The sequence below is a fragment of the Macaca thibetana genome, chromosome 7 (genome assembly GCF_024542745.1).
Source record: "Macaca thibetana thibetana isolate TM-01 chromosome 7, ASM2454274v1, whole genome shotgun sequence".
Taxonomy (NCBI): domain Eukaryota; kingdom Metazoa; phylum Chordata; class Mammalia; order Primates; family Cercopithecidae; genus Macaca; species Macaca thibetana.
The window spans coordinates 46,409,838-46,433,769 of NC_065584.1; the positions used below are offsets into that span (position 1 = coordinate 46,409,838).

Consider the following 23,932-nt stretch of genomic DNA (forward strand, 5'->3'; position numbering starts at 1 on the left):
CCAGAGGCCTGAAAAGAACAGGTCTGGTCACAAGGCAACCATCCAGCACTTTCCACTGCCTTGCTTGTGGCTCTTTTCCTCTCAAATAAGTTACCGAGATACATGAGGCACTTCATTCAAGTGCCTAAAAATCACAAGAGAAAGATTAAGTTTTGCCCCCCAAATCCCTGTTTGCAGCTGCCACACCTGGCACTCAACAGCTTATTTTCATGGAAATACCTGGCATACAATGGACTCCCCCCACAGCCTGCCTCCCTTCATACCACAGGACACTTCTGTACTAGTGTGGCTGGGAAATGCCAGTCACTGTCTAACCCTACTTCCTCGGTGGTGCTAGGCGTTTTACATTTATTTTCCTTTCTTGTTATGCATCCAGTGTCATGAAGCAGCAACTCTGGCAGCTTAGTTAAGTGCATGACATCAGAATTCTCAGAGCTAAGGGAACTGGCAGAGATCACTGGGCTCATCACTGACCTGAAACCATGCTAAACCTCTTCTTTCCCAAGCACACAAGCAAGCTGTGTCCCTCAAATGACAAGCTCCATGGTGTTCTGATGATATACTGATATCATTTCAGTATGATGAGGGGGATTACTGGAAGTTTCACCATCAAGGAAGTCATCATCCAAAAGAGCCACCATTACAAAATACAGGCCCTGTGCAGCATAAACATGAAATTCTGGAGGCACAGAGCTTAAGAACTGTCAGGATCCTGGACCAGGGAAAAGGCTAAGATGTCTGGCTGTACTTCCACATAGAAGATTCAAACCTGGAAAACATTTGTTCTAAATAATCCAGATCCATTTCCTGGTGCCAAACGTAATTCCACTCATTTCAGTCTAACAAAGTTATAGACAAAACTCTTCTGAAATGTCTTTGTACTTAAAATTGTTAAGCCAATTTTACTCTTTCACAGTGTGTCACGGGCTGTTGTGCAATGAATTATTACTCAAAATATTACTTGATTACAAAAAGGCCAGGTCTTACATCGGCACATTAGAGATATATATATATATATTTTCTGTTTAAAAGTGCTACATAAAAAAATCTGTCATCGTGCCCTGCACTCTCCAGTCCTGGTTCTATCACAGCTCCAGAACAAATGGAAATATCACCAATGAAATTGAAGACCCTCATTTCCTTAGAGACCAATCCTTTTATAGTTCCATAAGAGAAATCAGTCAACATGTAAGTCTTTTCTATCCAGTCTAGTGTCTTTTTTTTTTAGGGAACTGGTCATTATTTCTCTAAAGGGATATTCTTTTGGAAAATCTCTTCCTTGGGTTACAACTATTTCAGATTCATTAATTTCCTAACTGAAGTTACATTAACTCCCTTCTCCAGACAGGACACTAGCCTCCAAGCCAGTCCTTTGATTTATCAGTTCCAAAACGAGATGACTCAGGCAACTGCTATACTGGAAATGCCAATTGGGCCTTGAAAGTCAAGTTCAGTTAAGCGGCGATTATATTCCAGCCCACCCTGTCAGCAGTCAGATAAAAGTAAAGGCAAGAAGTCTGTGCGAGAGGAATCAGTAAAACCACCTCCTTCAGAAAAATATCTGATCCATGGAGAAACTGAAAGAGACAGAACTGCCTTCTCCAGAGGTGACCCTTCCTTGGCTATCTTGAGAATGAGGTGACACAGTTCTCAAACCCTAAGAGAAGCTTCTACATGGCACTGTCTAATGTTAGCTGGTAGAGAGAAACACTAAGGGCAATCTTTTTGGATGCTGGTCTTCAACAGATCATTTAAGACATCCCACTGTCATTTCTCATGTGGTAGTTAGTGAGCCTGGTTTTAAGATACCAAGGTAGACCAGAACACACTGGAAAATTTGCAGCAAGAGATGTTAAGATCTGTTGCATTTCAATGAGAGCTGAAACACCTCCGCCCTGTGGGTTCTGCTGCACAGCCACAACAGTGACACTGGCAAAGGGCAGAGTTCCTGTGGAAACACTTACAGTGCAAACCCGCTGGTGAAAATGGGTCTCTGAAAAAACAAAGGCTTCACACCCATAGAACATAGTGATGAAGCCCAATGGAATGGCAGGTTTGAGCCAACAATACAGAGTCTGAACCAAATCAATCATTGACTTCACATATATGGAGATAAAAATCCATAATTAATTGAAGGATAAAGCCTACAGAGATGACATATTCTAGGATTTTTCAGATCTTTAAGCAGCTGCTCACTGACTAACTCACAATCCAGGGCAGCTCTCCAAGCCTTTTCTGCTGCCAGGAAAAGACAAACCAAGATAATCTACATTTATATGAGTTAGGTTGATCATATTATATGCTAATAAATGAATTAGCTCCACCTTCACCATCCTTCTGCTTGAATTTAATTAGTAGTTGAGGCTTTAAAAGGGCACTCCCTTCCCCTCCAAATGAGTTTGGCACTCCTGTTCAGAACACAGAGTTGGCCATCTAGAAAAGGCCCTGCCCTTTCCATGAGACAGCCCAGTTACACTGCAGAGGCAGGTCACCAGGCTTAGGACCTCACAAGGTCAGCCCCATGCAAGTCTCAACTGTCACACCTATCTTTGCCACCTTCAGGGGGAGGAAGAGAACCCTTTCTCATGCCTCACCTCAAGGCATCCAATTCAACCAACATTACTCAGCACCTACCAGGGGCCATGCACTGGCAATACAACGCGAACCAAGACAAAGCCTCTGACCTCATGAAAAAAGTTTCTACCAATGGGATAAACCAGGCACAGTTTGCTTTTAAAAAGCACTTGAGCATTGTTAGTCCAGTGTAAAACAGGTAAAATTCCATGGGAAAAATACAAATCTGAAAGAGGAAAAAGGAGAAAAGGAATTTATACTATCTTCAACCTGGTTACTACTGACTTTCCCTGAAGACTGAACTTGTGCATCACCTCCTCCAAGAAGTTCTCCCTGAATACTCAGGTTCACAATCCCCTACTATCCGGTACCCATTTCAATTCCTAAACTCAACTATCCAGTGATGAAATTGTGGGTTTCTGCTGTCTCCCTCACTACAGGGAGAGCTCCTTGAGCTTTTCACCCCCAGCATCTACGGTGGTCTCTGGCCACAGCAGGTGCTCGGTGAATGCTGTGAAGTGAAACATGGAAGGGTGTGCTGACATGCACATGTGGCATGCTCAGGCCTGTTTATGGATGTCTTTGTAGTTACACGGAGAGTGACGTATTTTTTCTATATAACTTCTTCACCCCTATCTTTTCTAATGTAATACAAGTCCTTCTGTACAAATTACAAAGGAATACCTTCCGTCCTCCTTCAATATTTATTGTAAATAAGGTGAATTAGACATGAGCAGAGGCAAGAAAACCTAGTCTGTCCATTAGTACTTAGCTCAGAAACTGGGAGGCAAGGAGAGTTGGAAAATGGAATGGGGAAGGCAGGCAAGGGCCAGCCAATTGGGAACCCTCCCCAGGAGCCTGAACTTTATAGGGCACAGGAAGCCTTTAAACGACTTCTGGCAGGAGGGAGGTTAGGGCTGAGTTTTAGACAGCTCATCCAGGCAGTTTGTAGAGGATGGATTTGAGTGAATACAACTAGATTCACGGAAACCAGTTCCAAGGCCATCACAATAATCCACATGTACGATATAAACAAGTGTGGTAATTGGGGGAAAAGAAGAAATTGACTCAGGAAGTATTTACCAAGCCAATCTGGCATGATTTGGCAATCAACTGAGGTGGGCAAAGAGGTGAAGGAGAAAGAAAAGTCTAGAATGGTGGCCAGGTGACTGAACAATGGTGAGGCCAGTTCTGACCGGGAAAATGGGAGGAGGAGCAGGTCAGGGGGAAAAATGGGATATTTAATTGTGGACATGTTGACTAGGAGATGCCTAAAATCCTTTAGTCCAAGCAGGTCTGTCCGGCAAGCATATCAGACATGGCACCTTGGACCTGATATTGGGCCGGTCTAAGCCACAGTTTCCTCGGGTGGGAAATGCAGGTGCTACAGTGCTCCTCCTCTCTCACAGACTACTGTGAAGATTAAAGATGACGGAGTATAAAGTAGTTTGTCCTAAGCCTGCCCCAGTTCCAGAAGCAGTAATTGGGCTCAGGGGGGAAGACAGGAGACAGAGCTTTGGAAGTCCTTGGCATATGGGCAATATTGTAGAGACTTAAAAGTTGACAAGACCATGTACCGTGACAAACAAAGTAAAGACAAACCACCTCCCACCCGCCCCACCGGCCCACCCCACACCTCCACCCCCCCACCCTGGGAACACCAGTGGAACACCCATATTTAGGGAGGTCGAGGCATGAGGAAAGAGATAAAAAAAAAAAAAAAAAAAAAAAACTTAAAAACACCTCAGTAAGCATTGGAAAAACACAGAAACGGGGAGCAATGAATCTGAAGGATAAGGTAGCAGCCAACAAGACAAAGAACTGACCTGACTACACTGTCACTCCTGGGCTTTGCTAGCGCAGTCTCCTGGGGACGGGCACCGGGAAGAACCACCAACAGGGCCGGGAAGGGCATTTGCAGACAGCTGTTGGGAAAAGGCTGAGAAGGGAAAGAAAAACACTGTGCCCCACCTCAAAAGGAAAGTGGAAAAGGCCAACAGGGACTGAGAGGCTGAGTTCTCAAGAGAGATTTGGGTATGTTTTTAAAATGAAGGTTTTGCCAGGCACAGTGGCTCACGCCTGTAATCCCAGCGCTTTGGGAGGCCAAGGCAAGAGGATCGCTTGAGCCCCACAGTTGGAGACCAGCCCGGGCAAGCTAGTGGACCCCGTCTCTACAAAAAATTTTAAAATTAGCTGGGGCATGGTGGCGCATGCCTGTAATCCCAGCTACACAGGAGGCTGGGGTAAGAGGATGGCTAGCGCCTAGGAGTTAAGGTGGCAGTGAGCTGAGATTGCGCCACTGCACTCCGGCCTGGATGACAGAGTGAGACCCAGGCTGGAGTGCAGTACAGTGGCTCAATCTCAGTTCACTGCAACCCTAACTTTAATTTAAAAAAAAAAAAAAAGTTAAAATTAAATGAAGGCGTCAGGAGGACACGAGAGGATGAAAACACAGAAGGGAAGGCCTGGCCCAGGGAGAACACAGAGGGGACCCAGGCAGAGCAGGTGGAGGGCTAAGCCTGAACAGGAGGTCAGCTCATCCCAAGACTCAGACCTTTCTATACAATGGCCCAAGCAGAAGAAAAGTAAGGGGACCTACTTAAGTCTAGCGGATGGAGGAGTAGGAGGTGGGTGAGGGGCTTAAAAAGGAGAGTGGTGGGGAGGCCTCATTAGCATTTCTTCCAATTCTCAGACAGTTTCTTCCTTTTAATGTTAAGTATCCTTCAGGCAGAGAGCTGTCACTATGTAATTTGACTTCAAAATATTGGCCGGGCGCGGTGGCTCAAGCCTGTAATCCCAGCACTTTGGGAGGCCGAGACGGGCGGATCACGAGGTCGGGAGATCGAGACCATCCTGGCTAACATGGTGAAACCCCGTCTCTACTAAAAAATACAAAAAACTAGCCGGGCGAGGTGGCGGGCGCCTGTAGTCCCAGCTACTGGGGAGGCTGAGGCAGGAGAATGGCGTAAACCCGGGAGGCGGAGCTTGCAGTGAGCTGAGATCCGGCCACTGCACTCCAGCCTGGGCGGCAGAGCGAGACTCCGTCTCAAAAAAAAAAAAAAAAAAAAAAAAATATTAATGGCAATAATATTAATGGGAACACTCATTTAATATCTTGACAGGCACAATTTTTCAGAATCATGATTTTTCCTATTTTAAAATAAAATTCTACATACACAAGTTTGGTCCTACAGGACCAAATGACAACAGAGGGAGTCAACACCCATCAGAAACAGTTTAGAGAGAAAAATGCATACTGAAGTTCTAATGAGGCAACTTCAGGAGCCACTTATTTTGTCAGAAAATGACAGTTTGAGGAAAATGAGTTTAAATGGCGACTTAAACTCAAGGTCACTTCAAGGTCACAGTTGCACCTAGATCTTGTTTATGCCCCCTGTCGGTGTCCTGTTCTTATCAAGGGCAGGCTTTCATTAATACATTCCTGACATAGTGTATGCTGGATGATGGTTTCAGTCTCTCGCTTTTTCCTATTTTGAAATCCATCTCTTATCACCCAAACAAAACTTAACATTTTGTTTGAGGAACCTGGGATTCAGCTAATCTTTTCACACACCTTTAATACTTATTTAAGTCTTCAAGGGAATAAAAACCGTACTGGTATATTCATTCTCTCTAAACTACTCCTGAGGCTGCTCTTAAACTCACACACACCAAAAAAAGTATTAATATCTATATCTGAAATATGAATTTTTCAAGGGAAAACCTTTTAGCAAAAGTGTTTGAATTGTGATTCAGACTCAAGACAGAGAATAAGGAACGATAAGGAATTTTTTCTTTCTACAAACATTTCCTGAATCCCAAGCATGTGCAGGGCACTTTACCAGGTGGTGGGAGGAGGCTGGGGGTCCCTAATGTTCATGCAGATGGCAGTACTTCAGGGTTGAAAGCAGGTCAGTGGCCAAGGTGAGGGCAGACACCCACAAACACATTCTCATTCACTCCAGACATTTGCAACAGCAGCGCCCCAGCAAATCAATACAACCACAACCCAGGTACAGGATGTGCATGACAAGAAGGCGAGGAGGCCCAGCAAGGAGACTCAAAAACAATATATTCTTGGCACAGCCAAAGAGCTAACAAAGGCTTCCGAACGACCAAAACCAAGGCTATGCTAAACATCAAATGCAAACACTGTTGTGCCGTACTATGAAGCAAAGGAAACTTTTGTTCTGAAATATTGTATATATACAGTTCAGAAACCTTTAACTTAAAATCAACTGTGAAAGATCTACGTTCCAGAACAAGTGTCCAGTAAACAAATAAAAGTAGAAATGATCACCTTCAAAATGAGTCCCCAGGTGGGGCACGGTGGCTCATGCTTGTAATCCCAGCACTTTGGAAGGCCTGGAGGGTCGCATCACTAGAAGCCAGGAATTAGAGAGCAGCCTGGGCAACACAGTGAGACCCCATCTCTACAAGAAAAAAAGTTTTCTAATTAGCCAACCACAGTGGTGCACAACTGTAGTCCTAGCTACTCAGGTGGCTGAGGCAAGAGGATCACTTGAGCCCAGGAGGTCGAGGTTACAGTGAGTTAAGATTGTACCACTGTACTCCAGACTGGGCAACAGAGTAAGATCCTACCTCTGTAAAATAAAATGTTTAATTGAGTCCACATAGGAAAAAAAGTACTTCATATTTTCTGCAGGCCAAATCAAATGTTCAGCCTGAGCAACACGGCAAGACTCTGTCTCTACATTAAAAAATTAGCCGAGCTTAGTGGCAGTTACTCAGGAGACTGAGGCAGGAGGATCACTTGAGCCCAGGAGGTTGAGACTGCAGTGAATCATGTTCATGCCACTACATTCCAGCCTGGGGGACACAGTGAGACTCTGTCTTTAAAAAAAAAAAAAAAAAATTGTTGGTGTCCTTGATCACATCTATAAATCCATATTCAAATAATGCACTTCTTTTTTGTTTTTTTTTTGAGACAGATTGTCACTCCATAACCCAGGCTGGAGTCCACGATCTCGACTCACTGCAACCTCCGCCTCGCCTCCTGGGTTCAAGCAATTCTCATGCCTCAGCCTCCCAAGTAGCTGGAATTACAGGTGCGTACCACCAAGTCCAGCTAATTTTTGTATTTTTAGTAGACAGGGTTTCACCATGCTGGCTAGGTTGGTCTCGAACTCCAGGCCTCAAGCAATCCTCCCACCTCAGCTTCCCATAGTGCTGGAATTACAGGCATGAGCCACCACACCCGCCCCGAATGACGCACTTTTAAAACTGCAGTTTTCCTCCTTGAAAGCATGAGAGAACAATTCACATCCACCAACTTGTATTGGATATTCAAACTAATCAAGGAAAATATATTTTAATGCCAATTGAAAGAGCCTGTTTACCATTATTTACCTTAATTACAACAATAAAAGCACTCACTTCAGCTTTTCAAAGGCCTCTTTCTGTCCTTTGCAGCTAAATATTGCAACTTGAATTATTTCTGGTTTGTTGGTTCTCACTAACTCAGACCCTCTGCTGTCCAATATTGAATAAGCAAACCAACAGACTTAATTTCAAGGTTTTCCATGAACCAACTTTGGCCAACATTGTAACTACAATAATTCCAGCTTCATTTTCCCATATTCCTTGCAAGATCTTTCAAAGAGGACCTATGTACAGAATTTACCCCCAATCCCTGTGATTCCAGGATAAGGAAGCCCTCTTCTGTTCCACCAGGAACTAGAAAGCTCCTACTGATTTACATTCCAGAATCCTACATAAAAAGCAAAACCAGTGAGGAAGTGGCACTCAAAAATCCCTTCTCTTAAATTCTATGTAAATAAATGTACTACTGCTTTCAAAGGTAACTTCAGAAAAGGGCTGGGTCCATCACTTCACATTGAAGTGCTGAGGATAGAGTGGTGGTGATGATGGTGACACTGACAATCATTTTTCTGTGGTGGTATATGTCATGCCCTATGTAGATGGTTTACATAAGTCCTCACTGTGTTCTGATGAAACCCTGTGAGGCAGGTACTGTATTGCAGATGAGAAAACAGGCTTGCAGGAGTTAAATTATCCCTGCTAATAAGAGGCAGAATGAATAGCTGAACCCCAATCTGGCTGACACCCAACCATCACACTATGATGCACTGATAATTACGGTAGTTGTCCAATAAATATTACTCAGAGCCTGTATTTGTGTATTATTAGTCCATAATTATAGATTTTACATCCTAATTCATGTGACGTAGGCAAATGTTAATGCGTCTTCTTTAAACACAGACCAAATAAATGTTGATCAGGGAGATGCCAAAATAGGCATTATCTAAAACTATTCAAACTAGGCAAAATTATCCAGAGTTAATCCACAAAATTACAATCAAAAAAGTAAATGAGCTTTCAGAAGTAAGCAAGAATCAATTATATCTAGTTTTGGGGGGGTTGCCTTTTTTTTTTTTTTTGCAATGGCTGAGGTTTTATTTCCTTTATGATTACTGTTAGTATGTTTATTAATTCTCAGCCATAAATGTACAGTTTTGTAACAAATAAAAACAATTTGGGGCCCTATCAGTTATATCACTACAATGCAATTATCCTGTCCATCTAAATTATTGAAACTTTCCATTCATATTTACGAGTCCATAGAAAACGAATACACGTTTCAGAAACTGAAAAATCTGGAAAAAACTTCAGAGTCTTGGTTTCCTTTCCCCATCCTCTCTTTAGAAAACATGTTACTGAAGGCAGTAGAGATAACCAGATGCTTCTGTGATGTCATTGGAGGGCACCAACAAGACTATACCCTATCCCACCCCTAAGAAACTTTCACACCACCACCCCGTTTTCTTTTTTTTTTTTTTTTCAATTTCTTGTTATTGTTTCTTTCTTTTTTTTTTTTTTAATTATACTTTAAGTTCTAGGGTACATGTGCATAACGTGCAGGTTTGCCATATATGTATACTTGTGCCATGTTGGTGTGCTGCACCCATCAACTCGTCAGCACCCATCAACTCGTCATTTACATCAGGTATAAATCCCAATGCAATCCCTCCCCCCTCCCTCCTCCCCATGATAGGCCCCGGTGTGTGATGTTCCCCTTCCCGAGTCCAAGTGATCTCATTGTTCAGTTCCCACCTATAAGTGAGAACAAACACCACCCCGTTTTCTAACAGGCAACCCTGCGGGTGTCTTTCCTAAACCAGTACGATTCTTTTCAGAAGGCCCTTGTCAAAATATTCATTTCCTCAGGAAATTAAAAGCAACCAAAGCTTCGCCTACCAAGATTAGAGAAAATAAATAAATAAAAAATTTTGTTAAGGATTAAAATAAAAAAAGAAACCAGGCTAGGAGTGGTGGCTCTTGCCTATAATCCCAGCATTTTGGGAGGCTGAAGCAGGATAGTCTGCGCCCAGGAGTTCAAGACCAGCCTGGGTAACATGGCGAGCCCGTCTCTAAAAAAAAAATTAAATTAATTAATTTAAAAAGCAACCAAAGCTAGCATTTCTCCAGTGCCTATCTTGTGCTGGGCATGTTTAATGTAGTTAATCTAATCTTCACACCAAGCCTATGAGGTAGCAAACATTAGCACCATTTTCCAGAAGAGAAAACTAACCATCAGAGATGAAGGGACTTGCTTATCATTCACACTCCTAGGAAGTGACAGATCTAGGACAATGCCCCGAGCTTGCTGACACCAAGCCAACCCTCTTTCTACCACCCTCCATGGTTTTTCCACCCGCCAAGCTTGTTCCCACCACAGGGCCTTTGTTGCCTCTGCTTGGAATGCTCTTTCTCTAATCTCCACAGGGCTGTGTGCTTCTTGTCAGTCAGGCCTCAGCCAAATTGTCGCAGAGCTGCTGCACAGTGCATCACCTGTCCTTTGCAGACAGTGACCACTCCAGGTAAAGCAGCCACCTTGTCACACTGAATCATGTCACCCTGCTTTGATGCTCCACTTAGGACCTACCCAGCATTTGTCATTTTCTTCATTGTGCGTTTGCCGGCTTGTTATCCACCTCCCTGTGCTAGGGCAGCAGTGCTGGAAAGCCGAGATGCTGGGTCTTGCGTTCTCTGCCCTATCTGTAACACCTAGAACAGGCTCGGACACAAGGTAGGTACTTAATAAACACCTATGAATGACTGACTGGATGGTTTCCCTGCTGCCTCCACCATACACTGAGGTGAAGTCGGGAAAGAATCTCGGCCTGAAGTCTAGAGAGCTGGCTTCTCACTTTACCTTTAGCTAGGGGGCTGCTCTGTGGACAATCTCCATTCAGCTCAATTTCCACCAACATCAGGTTGTCTGTAAGATGCTGGCCGAGTGAACTGGAATTCCAGAGAGGACCAAAAAACCTGTTGGGTCACGGGGACTCAGACCATAGGAGACTGGGGCTCAAAGGGTAGGAGGATCAGGTAGGCCTCACCAATCTCATCATTTTGTCTTAGACTAACACGGCAGAGCACCATAATGCCCACTGCAGCTCAAAAAGAGGGTGAATGTTTTAAGAAAAAGTATATGAAAAAGATGAATCCTATTTCTTTTTACAAGGGAAAAGTTTATATTAACAAAAGATACTAAGCCAGGGTCACTCAAACTGTCCTAGTTTTGTTTTTTTAAGTTTTCACCTACTGCAAACCTCAAAGAAACTCTTTCAAAAAATAGAGGCTTTTGAAAATGCCTAAATAACACAACCAAATAGGTCCTAAAATGGGTCATCATCTAGTATATTTCACCAGGAGCCATAAGTGAGACACATTTTTAAGAACATCTTTTTCTCTAAAATGTGTAGCTCCTAGCTCCTATTTTCTACTAACTATTTTCTATAATTAATTGAAGTGAAAATGTTCTCAAATACAAAGGAAACACCAGAACCACACCCTGAATGTTAGGAATTAATAAAAGCCTTATTTTAACTGACGTTTCTCAACCTGAGGTCCTGTGTCCTTTAGGTTTAGGAAAGGCTTTAGGAGGGTTACTAATCTGATGACATTGTTCCCAGAATATCATCAATATGCACATACGTGCATTTTTGCAGAAACAGGCTCCACAGCTCTCATCATCACTAAAAGGGTCTAGAGCTCAACAACAGTTTCAAAAGCACTGCTTTAGATGGAATCTGCTCTCAACTCTTCTGTACCATAATTAAACAACAGTAATCTACATTAAAGCATCTAAGAGGCCCACAGCTTGCAAATAAATAAATGTATTCTGTTTATGGAATTAGGCTAATACACGTGTGACTTTTGGGTGCGCTTCCCAAAATAATTTCAGAGCCCAGAACAAATCTGAGTATCAGAAGTCCAGAAGTCTCCTGAATATATTTCAGAAAGGAGCAGAATTTCCATTGTCCAATGGAACCATTACCAGAACCACAAAACTCTGACACCAGAAGGACCAGAGAGCTCAAGGGGCCCAGCCCTCCAACATCACAGATGCAAAAACCAAAGCCCATTGTAAGGAAAGAGGGCACTGTATCATATTTAAGTGCTTGTGACATGAGAAGTGGAGAGACAGAGCTATACAAGTACAAGGGACAGCTGTGACTTACTAATAAATATGCAGCTTTGCGGTTTTTAAGTGCCTGGAGAACAGAGGCTAGGTCTGAAATGGGAAATACAGGACAAGGTATAGAATATGCTCACTCTGGCCTATATGACTTATTTTATTAATGCAATTATGACAGGGCTCATGTTGACCAAGGTTTTATGCTCTGGCAAATTCCTTAATTTTTTACCACAAGCACAAACTAAACATCTTTGGTAACTTTTAAGCATTTCTCTCCCTGTGAGGTCAAAGATGTGCAAGGGTAAAACTTACATGGAATCAAAGGAACTTTTGGGAAGGCAGTACATAATAAAAGCATTGCTGGTAAGCTTCTTATTAAGTGGGCTTTCTACTACAAAAGTCCTATGTGCTTTGACAGATACTGCTCTAATTTACTGGTGCTACAGAAGCATACTAACATAATAATCTTGATAAATATCTCCAGATAGGACCATGATTCTCAACAAAAATTTCCTGTCTCATAAAATTCTTTAACATAGCACTTAAACACTACCGTAGTCAATACCCTTGGGCTCATTCCTCCCTCTAATTAAAACGTCTGTCCTACAGTGATTTGTAGTATTTGTCATCACCTTGGGTGGATACACAGACTGGGGGCTACAGACGCTTTGGGACAATAATGTTGTAATTGCCATACTAGTGAGAATGGCTTCTAGCAAAACAGTGGGATTCTCAGTCTCTCTCTGACTTGACGTAACAGGGACATAACTTACAACTATCCCATAGAGCAAGGAATGCCTTAGCGTCAACCAAGAAATACAACTGCATGGCTTGAAATGTATTTCCTTAAGGCTGATTCTAAACCAAGAAAATAATACCAACATCACTAGCAATGCTATACAAGTCACTTAGATGTGAGCTAAATCCTCTCCAACTCTGAGCAATGTAGATTTGGACCAATTTAGTTCTTAGGAGTTACTAACTTTGATAACACATAATTCGTTTTGACAGTTTAAACCAAACCAATTACTCCAAAAGGGAAGGAATTATGTAATTGCCTAATACATGGAAGCAGAGGCTTTAGAGATGTAAAGGCCTTTAGAGATCACTCAGTGCGGCCCCCTCACAATAAAATCGGGAAAGGAGACTCAGCCCCCTCAAAATATAACCGGGAAAGGAGACCCTGATAAGTAGGGGCTTGCCTAAGGTCACAGCTTGAACCCAGTTCTCCTGACTCCCATTAAAGTACAGCATTCCCATAGTGCTGGGAGTTGCATACTGAAATAAAAAGAGGGGTTTTTTGTTGTTTTTTTTCTTTTTTTGAGACAAGGTCTCACTCTGTTGCCCAGGCTGAAGAGCAGCAGCTCGATTATAGCTCTCACTGCAGCCTTGAACTCCTAGGCTCAAGCAATCCTCCTGCCTCAGCCTCCCCAATAGACGGGACACAGATGCACACCATCACACCAGCCTGGCAGTTTGCTTTCTTTTTAAATTGTATAGTTAACACAATAGTAATTTGCGGTAAAAGTTAACTCCCCATATATTTACTAGTAAGCTAGCTTTCTCTGAAATACTAGGGCACAAATATTTATGTAAGAAAAATCTAAGTAAATATACATCTAATGTATTTTATAAATTAATAAATATTCCATATCTAAATAAATCTAAGTAAGCATATCTATATTTTTGTAGATATAGATTAGATAGATATTAACACATATTAAATGTATGTATATGACACTTCTCATGAGCTAGGGCAAGCTTGTTCAACCCACAGCCCATGGGCTGAAATGCATGCAGCTCAGAACAGCTTTGAACGCAGCCTAACACAGATTCATAAACTTTCTTACAACATTATGAGACTTTTTTGAGGATTTTTTTTTTTTTTTAGCTCATCAGCTATCGTTAGCGTTAGCATATTTTAGGTGTGGCCCAAAACAATTCTTCTTCCAACGTGGCCCAGGGAAGCCAAAAGACTGGACACCCCTGTTAGGGCAACGGTAATGCTTTGGCTAGAACTTTGGTTCCCACATTCTGAAAACAAAGGCTTGAGCTATAGTGTCACAAAATTAAAAATGTCCCAGGTCCAAGCAAGTAATGAGTCAAGAGAGCTGGCTTCATAACAGGGAGTGGTGGGGTCTGTGGCAAACTGGAGCACCACAGCACTAAATGCCTTCAGTTTCAATGTTAAAAACATCTGTGCCAAATGAATATACCTACAGGCTGCCTGCAGGTCTAAGAGCTATCAGGCTTTTTTTGTTGTTCCAAATTAGATGATGATCCTGCTTCAACATCTATGATTATTTTATGATCTATACAAAACTTAAGGTATGTGATCGTTCAAATATAGTGTTCCCACTTTCTGCCTTTGCGGAGTCAAAAGTTGTTTTGCAGGTCATCTGTTCACAAGCATGGAAACAGTTCCCTCCCAAACTTCCCGAAGATGGAAACATTTCTGTGGGTCAGGAACATTTACCTTCCAAAAGGGCATCTGAGATGTCCCTCTGGAAAACATTCTCAGGTCAGAAGTTCCTTTTCTTCTTTTGAGCAGACTGTTTACAGTCATTTAACTGAAGCAGGCTGTGGCTCTCTATGCTGGGTCCTTAAAAGCCAGCTCTTTGTTTTTCTTCCAGGAAGATGTTCCTGACCTCCCCAAACCAGGGGCTTACCTGCCTGTAAGTACTTCTGTAATTCACTAGTTGCTTTTGTTTGTTTTTTACCCCAATCTCCTTCGCTCTTGGAATTACAAGACCTATGAAAGAATGGGTCATGTGTGTCCCGTCCACTTGACTTTACAGGATAGAGCACAATGCCTGGTACTTTGTACATGCTCAGTGGTGGCTGGATGCTCACCTAGGGCTTGGCATTTCAAATAGAAACATGTAATAGTCTGTCAGAGTCAGTACCACAAGAGCCAAGCAGATGAATCTTAGTCAATCACTCAAACGACCCCGAACTCCCTGTGACCAGTGTCACGCGCTTCCATTAGAGGCCAATCCATTCATACGTCCATTCTTTCAGGTTGGAGGAGACAGCGGCAAAGGAGATCTCAGGATACTGAGGGAACACTAGGAGGAGGACCAAACCCAGACTGGCACATCAGGGACAGTTGTCTGGGTAATTAATGTCCACAATGAGACCTGAAGCACAAGTAAGAATCAGCAAAGCAAAGAGTTCCTCCTTTTGAGGAACTGAAAGATGCTCATGGTAATTTGGGGAAATGTAAGAGAAAAGGCTCAAGAGGAAAACAGGAGACAGATCATGGAGAACATCCTATACCACTTAAAGACTCTGGACTTTGGCTGGGCGTGGTGGCTCATGCCTGTATCCCAGTACTTTGGGAGGCTGAGGCGGGCAGATAACCTGAAGTCAGGAGTTCGAGACCAGCCTATCCAACATGGCAAAACCCTGTCTCTACCAAAAATATAAAAATTAACCAGGCGCAGTGCTGCGTGCCTGTAATCCCAGCTACTGAGAGGCTGAGGCAGGAGAATCGCTTGAACCTGGGAGGCAGAAGTTGAAGTGAGCCGAGATTGTGCCACCACACTCCAGCCTGGGCAACAGAGAGAGATTCGTCTCAAAAACAAAAAACAAAAACAAACAAACAAACAAACAAACAAAAAAGACTCTGGACTTTATCTAAGAGCAGTGGAGAACCACAGAGGAATTTTAAGTAAAGAAATGACTGTTGGTTTGGCAACTGAGAAAGACTATTTTGGATAGAGTAATGATAAGAGTGAAAAACAACGGACAGGGATTGAGTTTCCACTTAGGCCTCATTTTTATCACATTCTAATAAAGTGGAGCTAAGAAGTCAACACAAAAGGGGAACACAATCTAGTTGACTGTTTTTTCAGCTTTTTTTTTTTTTTGAGACAGGGTTTTGCTCTGTCATTTAAGCTAGAGTGCAGTGACATGATCATGGCTCATTGCAGCCTCAACCTCCCAGGCTCAAGTGATCCTCCCACCTCAGCTTCCCAAATAGCTGGGACTACAGGCATGTGCTACCGTGCCTAGCTAATTTTATTTTTTTGTAGAGATGGGGTCTCACTATTTTACCTAGGCTGGTCTCAAACTCCTGGGCCCAAGGGATCCTATTGCCTTGGCCTCCCAAAGTGCTGGGATTACAGATGCGAGCCATAGCACCTGGCCTCAGTTGCTTTATTAAATAAAAAAGGACTATCAAAAATCCCAGGCACCTCTATTATTCTACACAAATGCTACTCTTCTCATAAAAATGCAGCACACTTTTACCATCACCACTAATCACCATTCTAAACACTTGCTACATACCAAAACTTCACTAAGAGTTGCATAAGATAAAATGATTCACGTTCCACCCACCAACCTCATTCCTCTCCAAGGCTGAGGCACAACCTTTTAAATGTTGATGTCTTTGCTTCTGCCCTGACTTTAACATTTTGGGTATGAAAATTACAAGTGAAAAACGTTATAACGTATTACAAGTTTTAAAATCATAGTCTTTTAAAATGACGTAAGAGCAGGGAATTTTTCATACACAAGGTTTTCAATCCATTACCATATTCAAAGAACTCAGCAGTTAGGCCCAGTCTTTCAAGCACATATTGGTATGTCACTGATAGATTTAATAGAGGAATACCGTTCATCCAGTCACTCCTCAACTATTTTCATTTATTTCTTTTAGAAAGATGGCAAGATGCTCCCAAAGTACTTATACTTTACTTGTCCCCCAATCACATAAAATTTGGTTTAACAAATATTTAATGTTTACTGTGTATGAGACATTGTCCCAGGGTTAGGACAGTGAATAAGAGAGGTGGGTCCCTGCTCTCAAGCCATTTGTAATCTGGAGGAAAGTATAATAAGCAAATTCATTAACAAAATGATCTGAGAGAGGAATGAGTACAATGAAAGACAACAAAATAATAATGTGGCCAGGAAAATGCTCTCCAAAGGGGAAAATATCTGAGCCACAACCTGTTTGTGATGAGAAGCAGCTGGTCCCACTGCAGCAAACTTCTTCTTACAATGAAAATGAAGATGCTACATAGCCAATACAATTCACATACACTGAAATAAAACTCCCTCAAGATTCTAAAATATGTTTTTCCCCTTAAACACAGTGGGTTGACCAGTCAGTGTTAGACACTCCTTCCAATTGGCTCAGAAAAAAATCAATCATGAGAATAACTGCACTACAAAGTACAAAACAGAATGAACCACTAAATAGAAAATCTGGAAGAATTTTGGTGCTATAAATTCAGACCCCTGGATCCAGGAAGGAAGGGAAAAGATAATCCATGATTGTCCAGTAGTAACCTGGCTGCTTCACCTGACAGGACTGATTACAAAACAGGTACCTCACTGAGAAATTGAGAGAAAGCGGCCCTCCAAGGCTGCCGAGAACACAATGTCTTCAAGAGGGTTGAACCAGGAAAACAGCCTGGGATCCTGCCAAGCCGGTCCTTCCTTCCTGAGGGGGCGCCAAGGTCTTTCCATGACGCAGCCTCTAGCTCCTCCTGCCTCCCCATGTCCCCAGCACTCTGCATTAAGCATTAGATGCTGGTCCCCACTTAGAAGGTCAGCAAATCGAGAGCAAATACACGAAAGAAGAAAATAGGGTTTAAATAGAGGCAATTCTTCAGTTTTTGGAAGCCAGAGAAATTATGCAAAATAAACGTGTTCTAGAAGCAACAGAAAAAAAAACTGACAGTGATAATTTAGAAAATCAGACTGTGTCCAAAAATTAGAAACTAATTTGTTTTATTGTGATTTCATTTTTTCTACGCTCCTATTCTCATAAATATTTTCTGCACTAAAGATAAAATATAGTTTTCAAGAGTCAGACTTGGCTCAACTGAAATTCTGTCATTTACTAGCATCTTAACACCTTCAGTAAAATATGGATAAGTCCTTATTGGTTTTTTTCCCCCACAGCTTTATTCAGGTATAACTGTCATACAGTAACATGCACATACTTAAAGTGAACTATTTAATAAGCTTTGACATATGTTTATAACTGTGAAACCATTGCTACAATCAGAATAATACAAATATTCATCTCCCCTAAAAGTTTCTGCCTCCTCTGTAATCCACCTCCCTCACCTCCACTCTCCATTTTTAGGCACCCACTGATCTGCTTCCTGTCACTATAAACTCGTTTTCATTTCTAGAATTTTGCATAAATGAAATCGTACTTTTTTGTCTAGCTTCTTTCACTCAGCATAATTATTTTGAGATTCATTCCTGTTGTTACATGTGTAACAGTTCATCTTTTTTATTGCTGAGTAATATTCCATTGTATGGATAAATTACAATTGTTTAAACATTCATCTGTTGACATTTGAGTTGTTTCCAGTTTGGGGGTTATTACAAATAAAGGTGCTATGAACATTCGTGGACAAGCCTTTGTATGAATGGTTTCATTTCTTTTAGTAAATACTAAAGAGTAAGTTATACGGTAGGCATATGTTTGATAGTTTACGAAACTGCCAAACTATTTTCCAACATGATTGTACCATTTTACATTCCTCACAGTAGCATATGAGAGTTCCAGGTGCTCCACTTCCTCACCAACACTTGGTATGGTCAGTCTTATTAATTTTAACCTTTCTAGTGGGTGCATATTGAGATCTCATTTTGATTTTAATTTGCATTTCCTTAATGACTCATGATTTTGAGCACCTTTTAATGTGCTATTTGGCATGAAGGTGAGTGCCTATTCAAACATTTGACAAGTTACAAGTCATTTGTTGGATTTTAAATTAGGTATTTTTCTTATTATTACTGTGCTGTTAGAGTTCCTTTATATATTCATGTTACACATCTTTTATTTACATGTTGCAGTTATTTTCTCCCATTTGTGGCTTGGGTTTTCATTTTCTTAAACATTCCCCGGGAAGCAACAGTTTTTCATTTTGATAAAGTCCAACTTACTGATTTTTTTTTATAGTTGGTGCCTTTTGTACGCTATCCAAAAAATTTTTGCTGAACCCAAGGTCACTACAATTTTGTTTTCTTATAGAAGTTTCACAGTTAAACTCTTACATTTAGGTTTATAATCCATTTTGAATTAATGTCTTTGTATGATGTGAGGTAAGCGTCAAGGCTCATATTTCTGCATGTGGCTATCCAGTTGTTCAAGCACCATTAGTTGAAAAGATTATCATTTCCCCCACTGAGTTGCCTTCTTGGCAGCTTTATCAGAAATCAGTGGATCATATATGTGTGAATCTATTTCTAGACTCTCTTCTATTCATTCCACTGATCTGTATGACTCTCTTTACTCCAATACCACATTATCTTGATTACGGTCATGTTACAGTTAGCCTTGAAATCAGAGAGTGTAAGTCCCCCAACTTGTTCTTTTTCAAAACTATTCTTAGACTGGTCTCAGTACTTTCCATTTCCATATAAATTTTAAAGTCAGTCTGTCAATTTCTACAACAAACTTAGAAAGATTTTGGTTGAGATTATATTGAATCTATTGAATACTTTAGGAAGAATTGAGATCTTAACCATATTGAATCCTCTCATCCATAATCGACAGCTAAAAGCTTCTCATGATCTAGCAAAAACTAAGTCCCTAGGTTTTTGGGGGTTTTTTGAACCTGCTACTTCAAGAGTTTGTTTTGTTTTTGTTTTAAGTCAGTAATCTGTAGTTCCACTTGCAACACATAAATTTATTATGGAGTAAATTCAATTATTCCACATGTAACTCTCTGAATAAACTAGACATGTCAATTTAAAATACTAAAGATAAGTAAGTATTTCTGCAATCCTGAACTTCAAAAGCACCTTTGGGCCAGATGTAGTGGCTCACACCTGTAATCCCAGCACTTTGGGAGGGTGAAGTGGGAGGACGGTTTGAGGCCAGGAGATCAAGACCAGCCTGGTCAACAAGGGAGCAAGACCCCATCTCTATTTTTTAAAGCATTTTTGAACCTATGAAGGATAATTTTTTAAAAAACAAGCATGCATTCCATACATTTCCAAATATTTACTTAACAAGATTTTCTTAAAAAGAAAAGAAAAGAAACAACACTCTGCCCATCCTACCTACCATATCCTCAGAGTTCCAAAATACCCAAAATCTTTTTAAAAAACAACATCAAAAAAAAATCTGCCCTCTGATGCATACAAATGCATGAAAACCCATTGGTTTCAAGGTCATTTAAATGCTGACCCTCCTTACCAACCAAACACTCACGTTTTCCAAAACACCACCAGTGGATTAAACATCTAAGTGTAATTATTTCAGACCATCATAAATACTGAAATCTGATTTACACCGAATCCTTTATTCATCCAGTGGAACAATAAGCAGCTCTGTACATGCCACCTAGTCAGATAACCTGGATCTTCCTACATTTATGACACCAAGAAGTCCTCATCTTTTGGCCTTCATGTAGGCCTCAGGTTCTCCACCTTGACTGCATGCTGGAATCACCTGGGGAGCCTAAAAGCATGGGTGATGGGGTCCCATAGCCCAGAGATTCCTATCTAGAATCTTTAAAAGTGGGGATTTTTGAAAGGTCCCTGGGTGATTCAAGTGGGTAGATTATGATGATTGAGAAGGACCAGTCTAGGCTCTCTCCAGGAAGAGATGCTTCTCATGGCCATTGGCCAATCTGCACCACCATACTTCAGAACCTAGTGAGCTCCTCTAGAGCTTTGCCCAACCTAACTCCTAATCAGACAATAATAGAACTCAACAATTCCATCTGGATGCCTACACTCACTTCTATTTCATATCCAGAAATTCACAGGATAAATGTAAATAGCTAACTGTATTTTAGCAATTCCTCTCTAGTCCCCACTTCTAAATGCCACAAAGTAAATCAGGCTGAAGGGAAATTAACTCAATATAATTTGACGATTAAGGTTAAACAGTCATTACGGTTTTTGTACTTCTATTTAAAAGAAAGGAATAGCTCCACAAGCCATCTTTAATTTCAGAAAATATACGGTAAAATTACCAATTCCACAAAGTATAAAATAAATACCTAAATGAGCCTTCATCACCATCCATCTGATTTCACCACTTGTAAATTTCAAACAGATTTTCAATACTGATATTAGGTTCAAAACTGACTCCCTCCAGAACTTAAACTATTAAACTCCTGAGAGTCTTCAAATAACGTACTCCATTTGGCTAAACCAGACTACTTTATTATAATTATCATTCCATCATCTCAAAGTGGGAACGACACCACCTGCATCACAAAGACAGTGTGAGGATTAGGCAGTAAAAGCATGTTAGCACCGTGTAGAGTGCTCTAGAAGTTTTAATTTATTTACAGCAGAAATTTTGCCTCATGGGAACTATGTGAAAAGCAGAGGCAAGTGGGAAGTTGCGGGTAGCTACACGTCAACACCCAGGAACACAGGCTGGTGATGTGGGCAGGGAAGGCGGTTAACAACCTCCTGAGGAGTCCTTGCAGCTCTTCTCAGACCAACAGCAGCAGAAACCCATACCTCAGGACTCCCACCTCGGACTGACTGAGTTACTTGCAAGTATATGTAAATCTCATCTCCTTGGAAAACTGCTAAATAATGAAACTGCCAACGTGCAGACCCAGGCGCTCAGATCCCTGCCAGTGTAGCTCATGTACCTTTGGGATGTGCAAGCCGAAACACGTGTGCACGTCTGAGCGGCTGAACCAACATGTATCCATAAACATTATGAATAATACTCGCGAGAATGCACGGCTTTCTCCTAAGTTAGCGCTTGAAGCACTTTACCCAAATCAAGTCCCTTTCGTATCACTCCTTCCCTGCCTTTCCTACGTATCCACTCGAATGCTCAAAGTTGGAGCTCCTTACCCATAGACTGGGCGGAAGGGGTGACCGCCCTGGACCCCTGCCCGACTTCCCGTTAGGCCAAGCCGCTGTCCTGAAAGGGGATCGTGTCCAGGCTGGCTTCCTGGAGACACACCTGCGCCTGCACACACCCACCGCGGTCGCGTCACCAGTGCCGCGGCCACCTGGACGAGGACCAAAGTCTGGAGGGAATTCCCTCAGCCATAGAGCGATGGGAAAGCGAGACCCGGGTGAGTTTTGAAAAACATAAGGGGAACGGGAGTTGGGTGGACACAAAGGGAAAGGGTCACCGCTACTCACCCAACCCTCGAAGGTGTCCGAGGCGCCGGTCGTGCGCAGCAGCTCCTGGAATTGCAGGGTGCAGTTGGCCACGAAGTGGTCGTAGCCCAGGGGCGTCTCGTGGAAGACGGCCAACTCGAGGTGGCCGCCGTCGGTGACGTTAGCGCAAAACTCCTCGTTGTACGTGGGTTTGTTGGTCTTCTGCTTGGTGCTGGTCTGGCCCACGCGCACCTGGTCCACGCTCACCGTCAGATAGGGATCCAGCAGCTGGTGGCCCTTCTTGAAGAGCGAGTGGCGCAGGGACCAGCGGGTGGGCTGTAGCCCCACCGCCTCACCGATGCGGACCCTCAAATAGCCATTGAACTTCATGGTGCCAGACGACATGCCGGCGCCGCTGCCCCGGCCCCGGGGGGCCGCGCTGGTTCGCAGCGGGAGAACGCGGAGTCCCGTCTCAGGCCAGCCCTCGGGACAGCTGCAGGAGTCGAGGCAGCCCTGGGGAAAGGCAGCGCCCAAGCGCCCCTCGACTGGCCATTCTGCCTCCTCCGTGGGACTTTTTCCTCCCCTCCTTCCCTCCCTCCCGAGGTGGAAAGGAGGGGAGCCCGCCGCCGAGCCCTCAGCGGGCCGGGGAGGCCCGACCGTCCCTTCCAAGCGTGCTGCGCTTCCCGGGGACTCGCGCGGGACTCGCCCCTTCTCCAGGGCCGGGCAGCTCCTCTCCCCGGAGAGCCGGAGCTACCCGTCCGGTGAGCTCCAGCCCCAAGCGTCTCTTCCCCCGCCTCCTCCTGCTTCTCCTCCTGCCCCCGCCTCCGAAGGCTCACGCTCTCCCCCACTCGGCGAGCTTCAAACCAGGAAGCAACTGCCGCCGCCGCCGCATCCCCGGCGAGAACCTCGCGCCGCCAGGTTCCAAGTTCACAGAACCCCTGCGCCCGCTCCCGCGCCTTCCGGACCCCGGGGGCGTGGCGCGCGGCCCGCGGCCCGCGGCCCGTCCCTGCGGTGGGTGGATCCCCGCGCAAGCCCCTGGGAGTCCAGTGCCCGCTTGCACCGCCCTGCGCGCCCTCTTTGTAGCGCTGGGTCTGGCCGTGCGCTGCGCGTTAGGGGCCACCCCGGGCGCAGGCCAAAAAGGAAGGGGTTCGTGGCCCAGGCTGAGCAAACACCTGAGGCGTGGGAGACTGGCCTGGGGAGGGATGGAAGGTTGGGAGGACGCAGAGGAGGGCGCTCCAGCCAGGAACCCGCGCAGCGAGGAGTCGCCCGCCCCCTCTCTCCCAACCTCCCCGGTGGGCTGGTGACCCTGTAGGGCCGTCCCCAAGAGGCCCTGGCCGGAGGCGGGCGAACGGCGGGGAGGTTCTTTTTCCTAATCTTTACAGGGATGGCTCATACCGGGGTCAGCTCGAACGCATCCTGTTTGTGCGCCTTTCCTGCAGAGGCTAATTACACAGTTATGTGTATGTGTGTGTTTTAATAAGGCAGTAGTAATGATGGAAATCCTGTTCTCCTCCTTCCTCGGAAGGTGTGCCTCGTTGCACAAAGAGCAGGAAAGGTCGGTTCTTCTGGAGACAGACATGGCCAAGAGGTAATAAGTCTTTTCCTCTGCTGGTGGTTCCTGGTCCACCCAGCCCTGCGAGGCAAGGGCAGAAAATGTTCACACACAGGCTGTCCCCAACACACACGTGGAAGAAATTGCCTCTTCAAGGAACACTCCATGTTGTATTTGCAATCAGAGTGGCGGGCGTTCTGATGCTTCCCACCCCGTAGTCCCTGCAGATTTTGTCTCCGAGGAGGGCCTTTTGGCCTACTCTGCTATGCCGCAAAGCT

General features: G+C 43.5%; 1 protein-coding gene across 1 annotated transcript in view; it reads right to left on the reverse strand.

The window, feature by feature from the left end:
- Window positions 1-23,045, reverse strand: part of PRKCH (protein kinase C eta) — a 233,165-nt gene extending 210,120 nt beyond the window's left edge. Inside the window, exon 1 of the mRNA XM_050797765.1 lies at window positions 22,145-23,045. Within this exon, the coding sequence (XP_050653722.1) occupies window positions 22,145-22,507 (363 nt within the window). The 5' untranslated portion in view covers window positions 22,508-23,045. The remainder of the gene's footprint in view (window positions 1-22,144) is intronic.
- Between the last annotated feature and the right edge of the window lie 887 nt (window positions 23,046-23,932).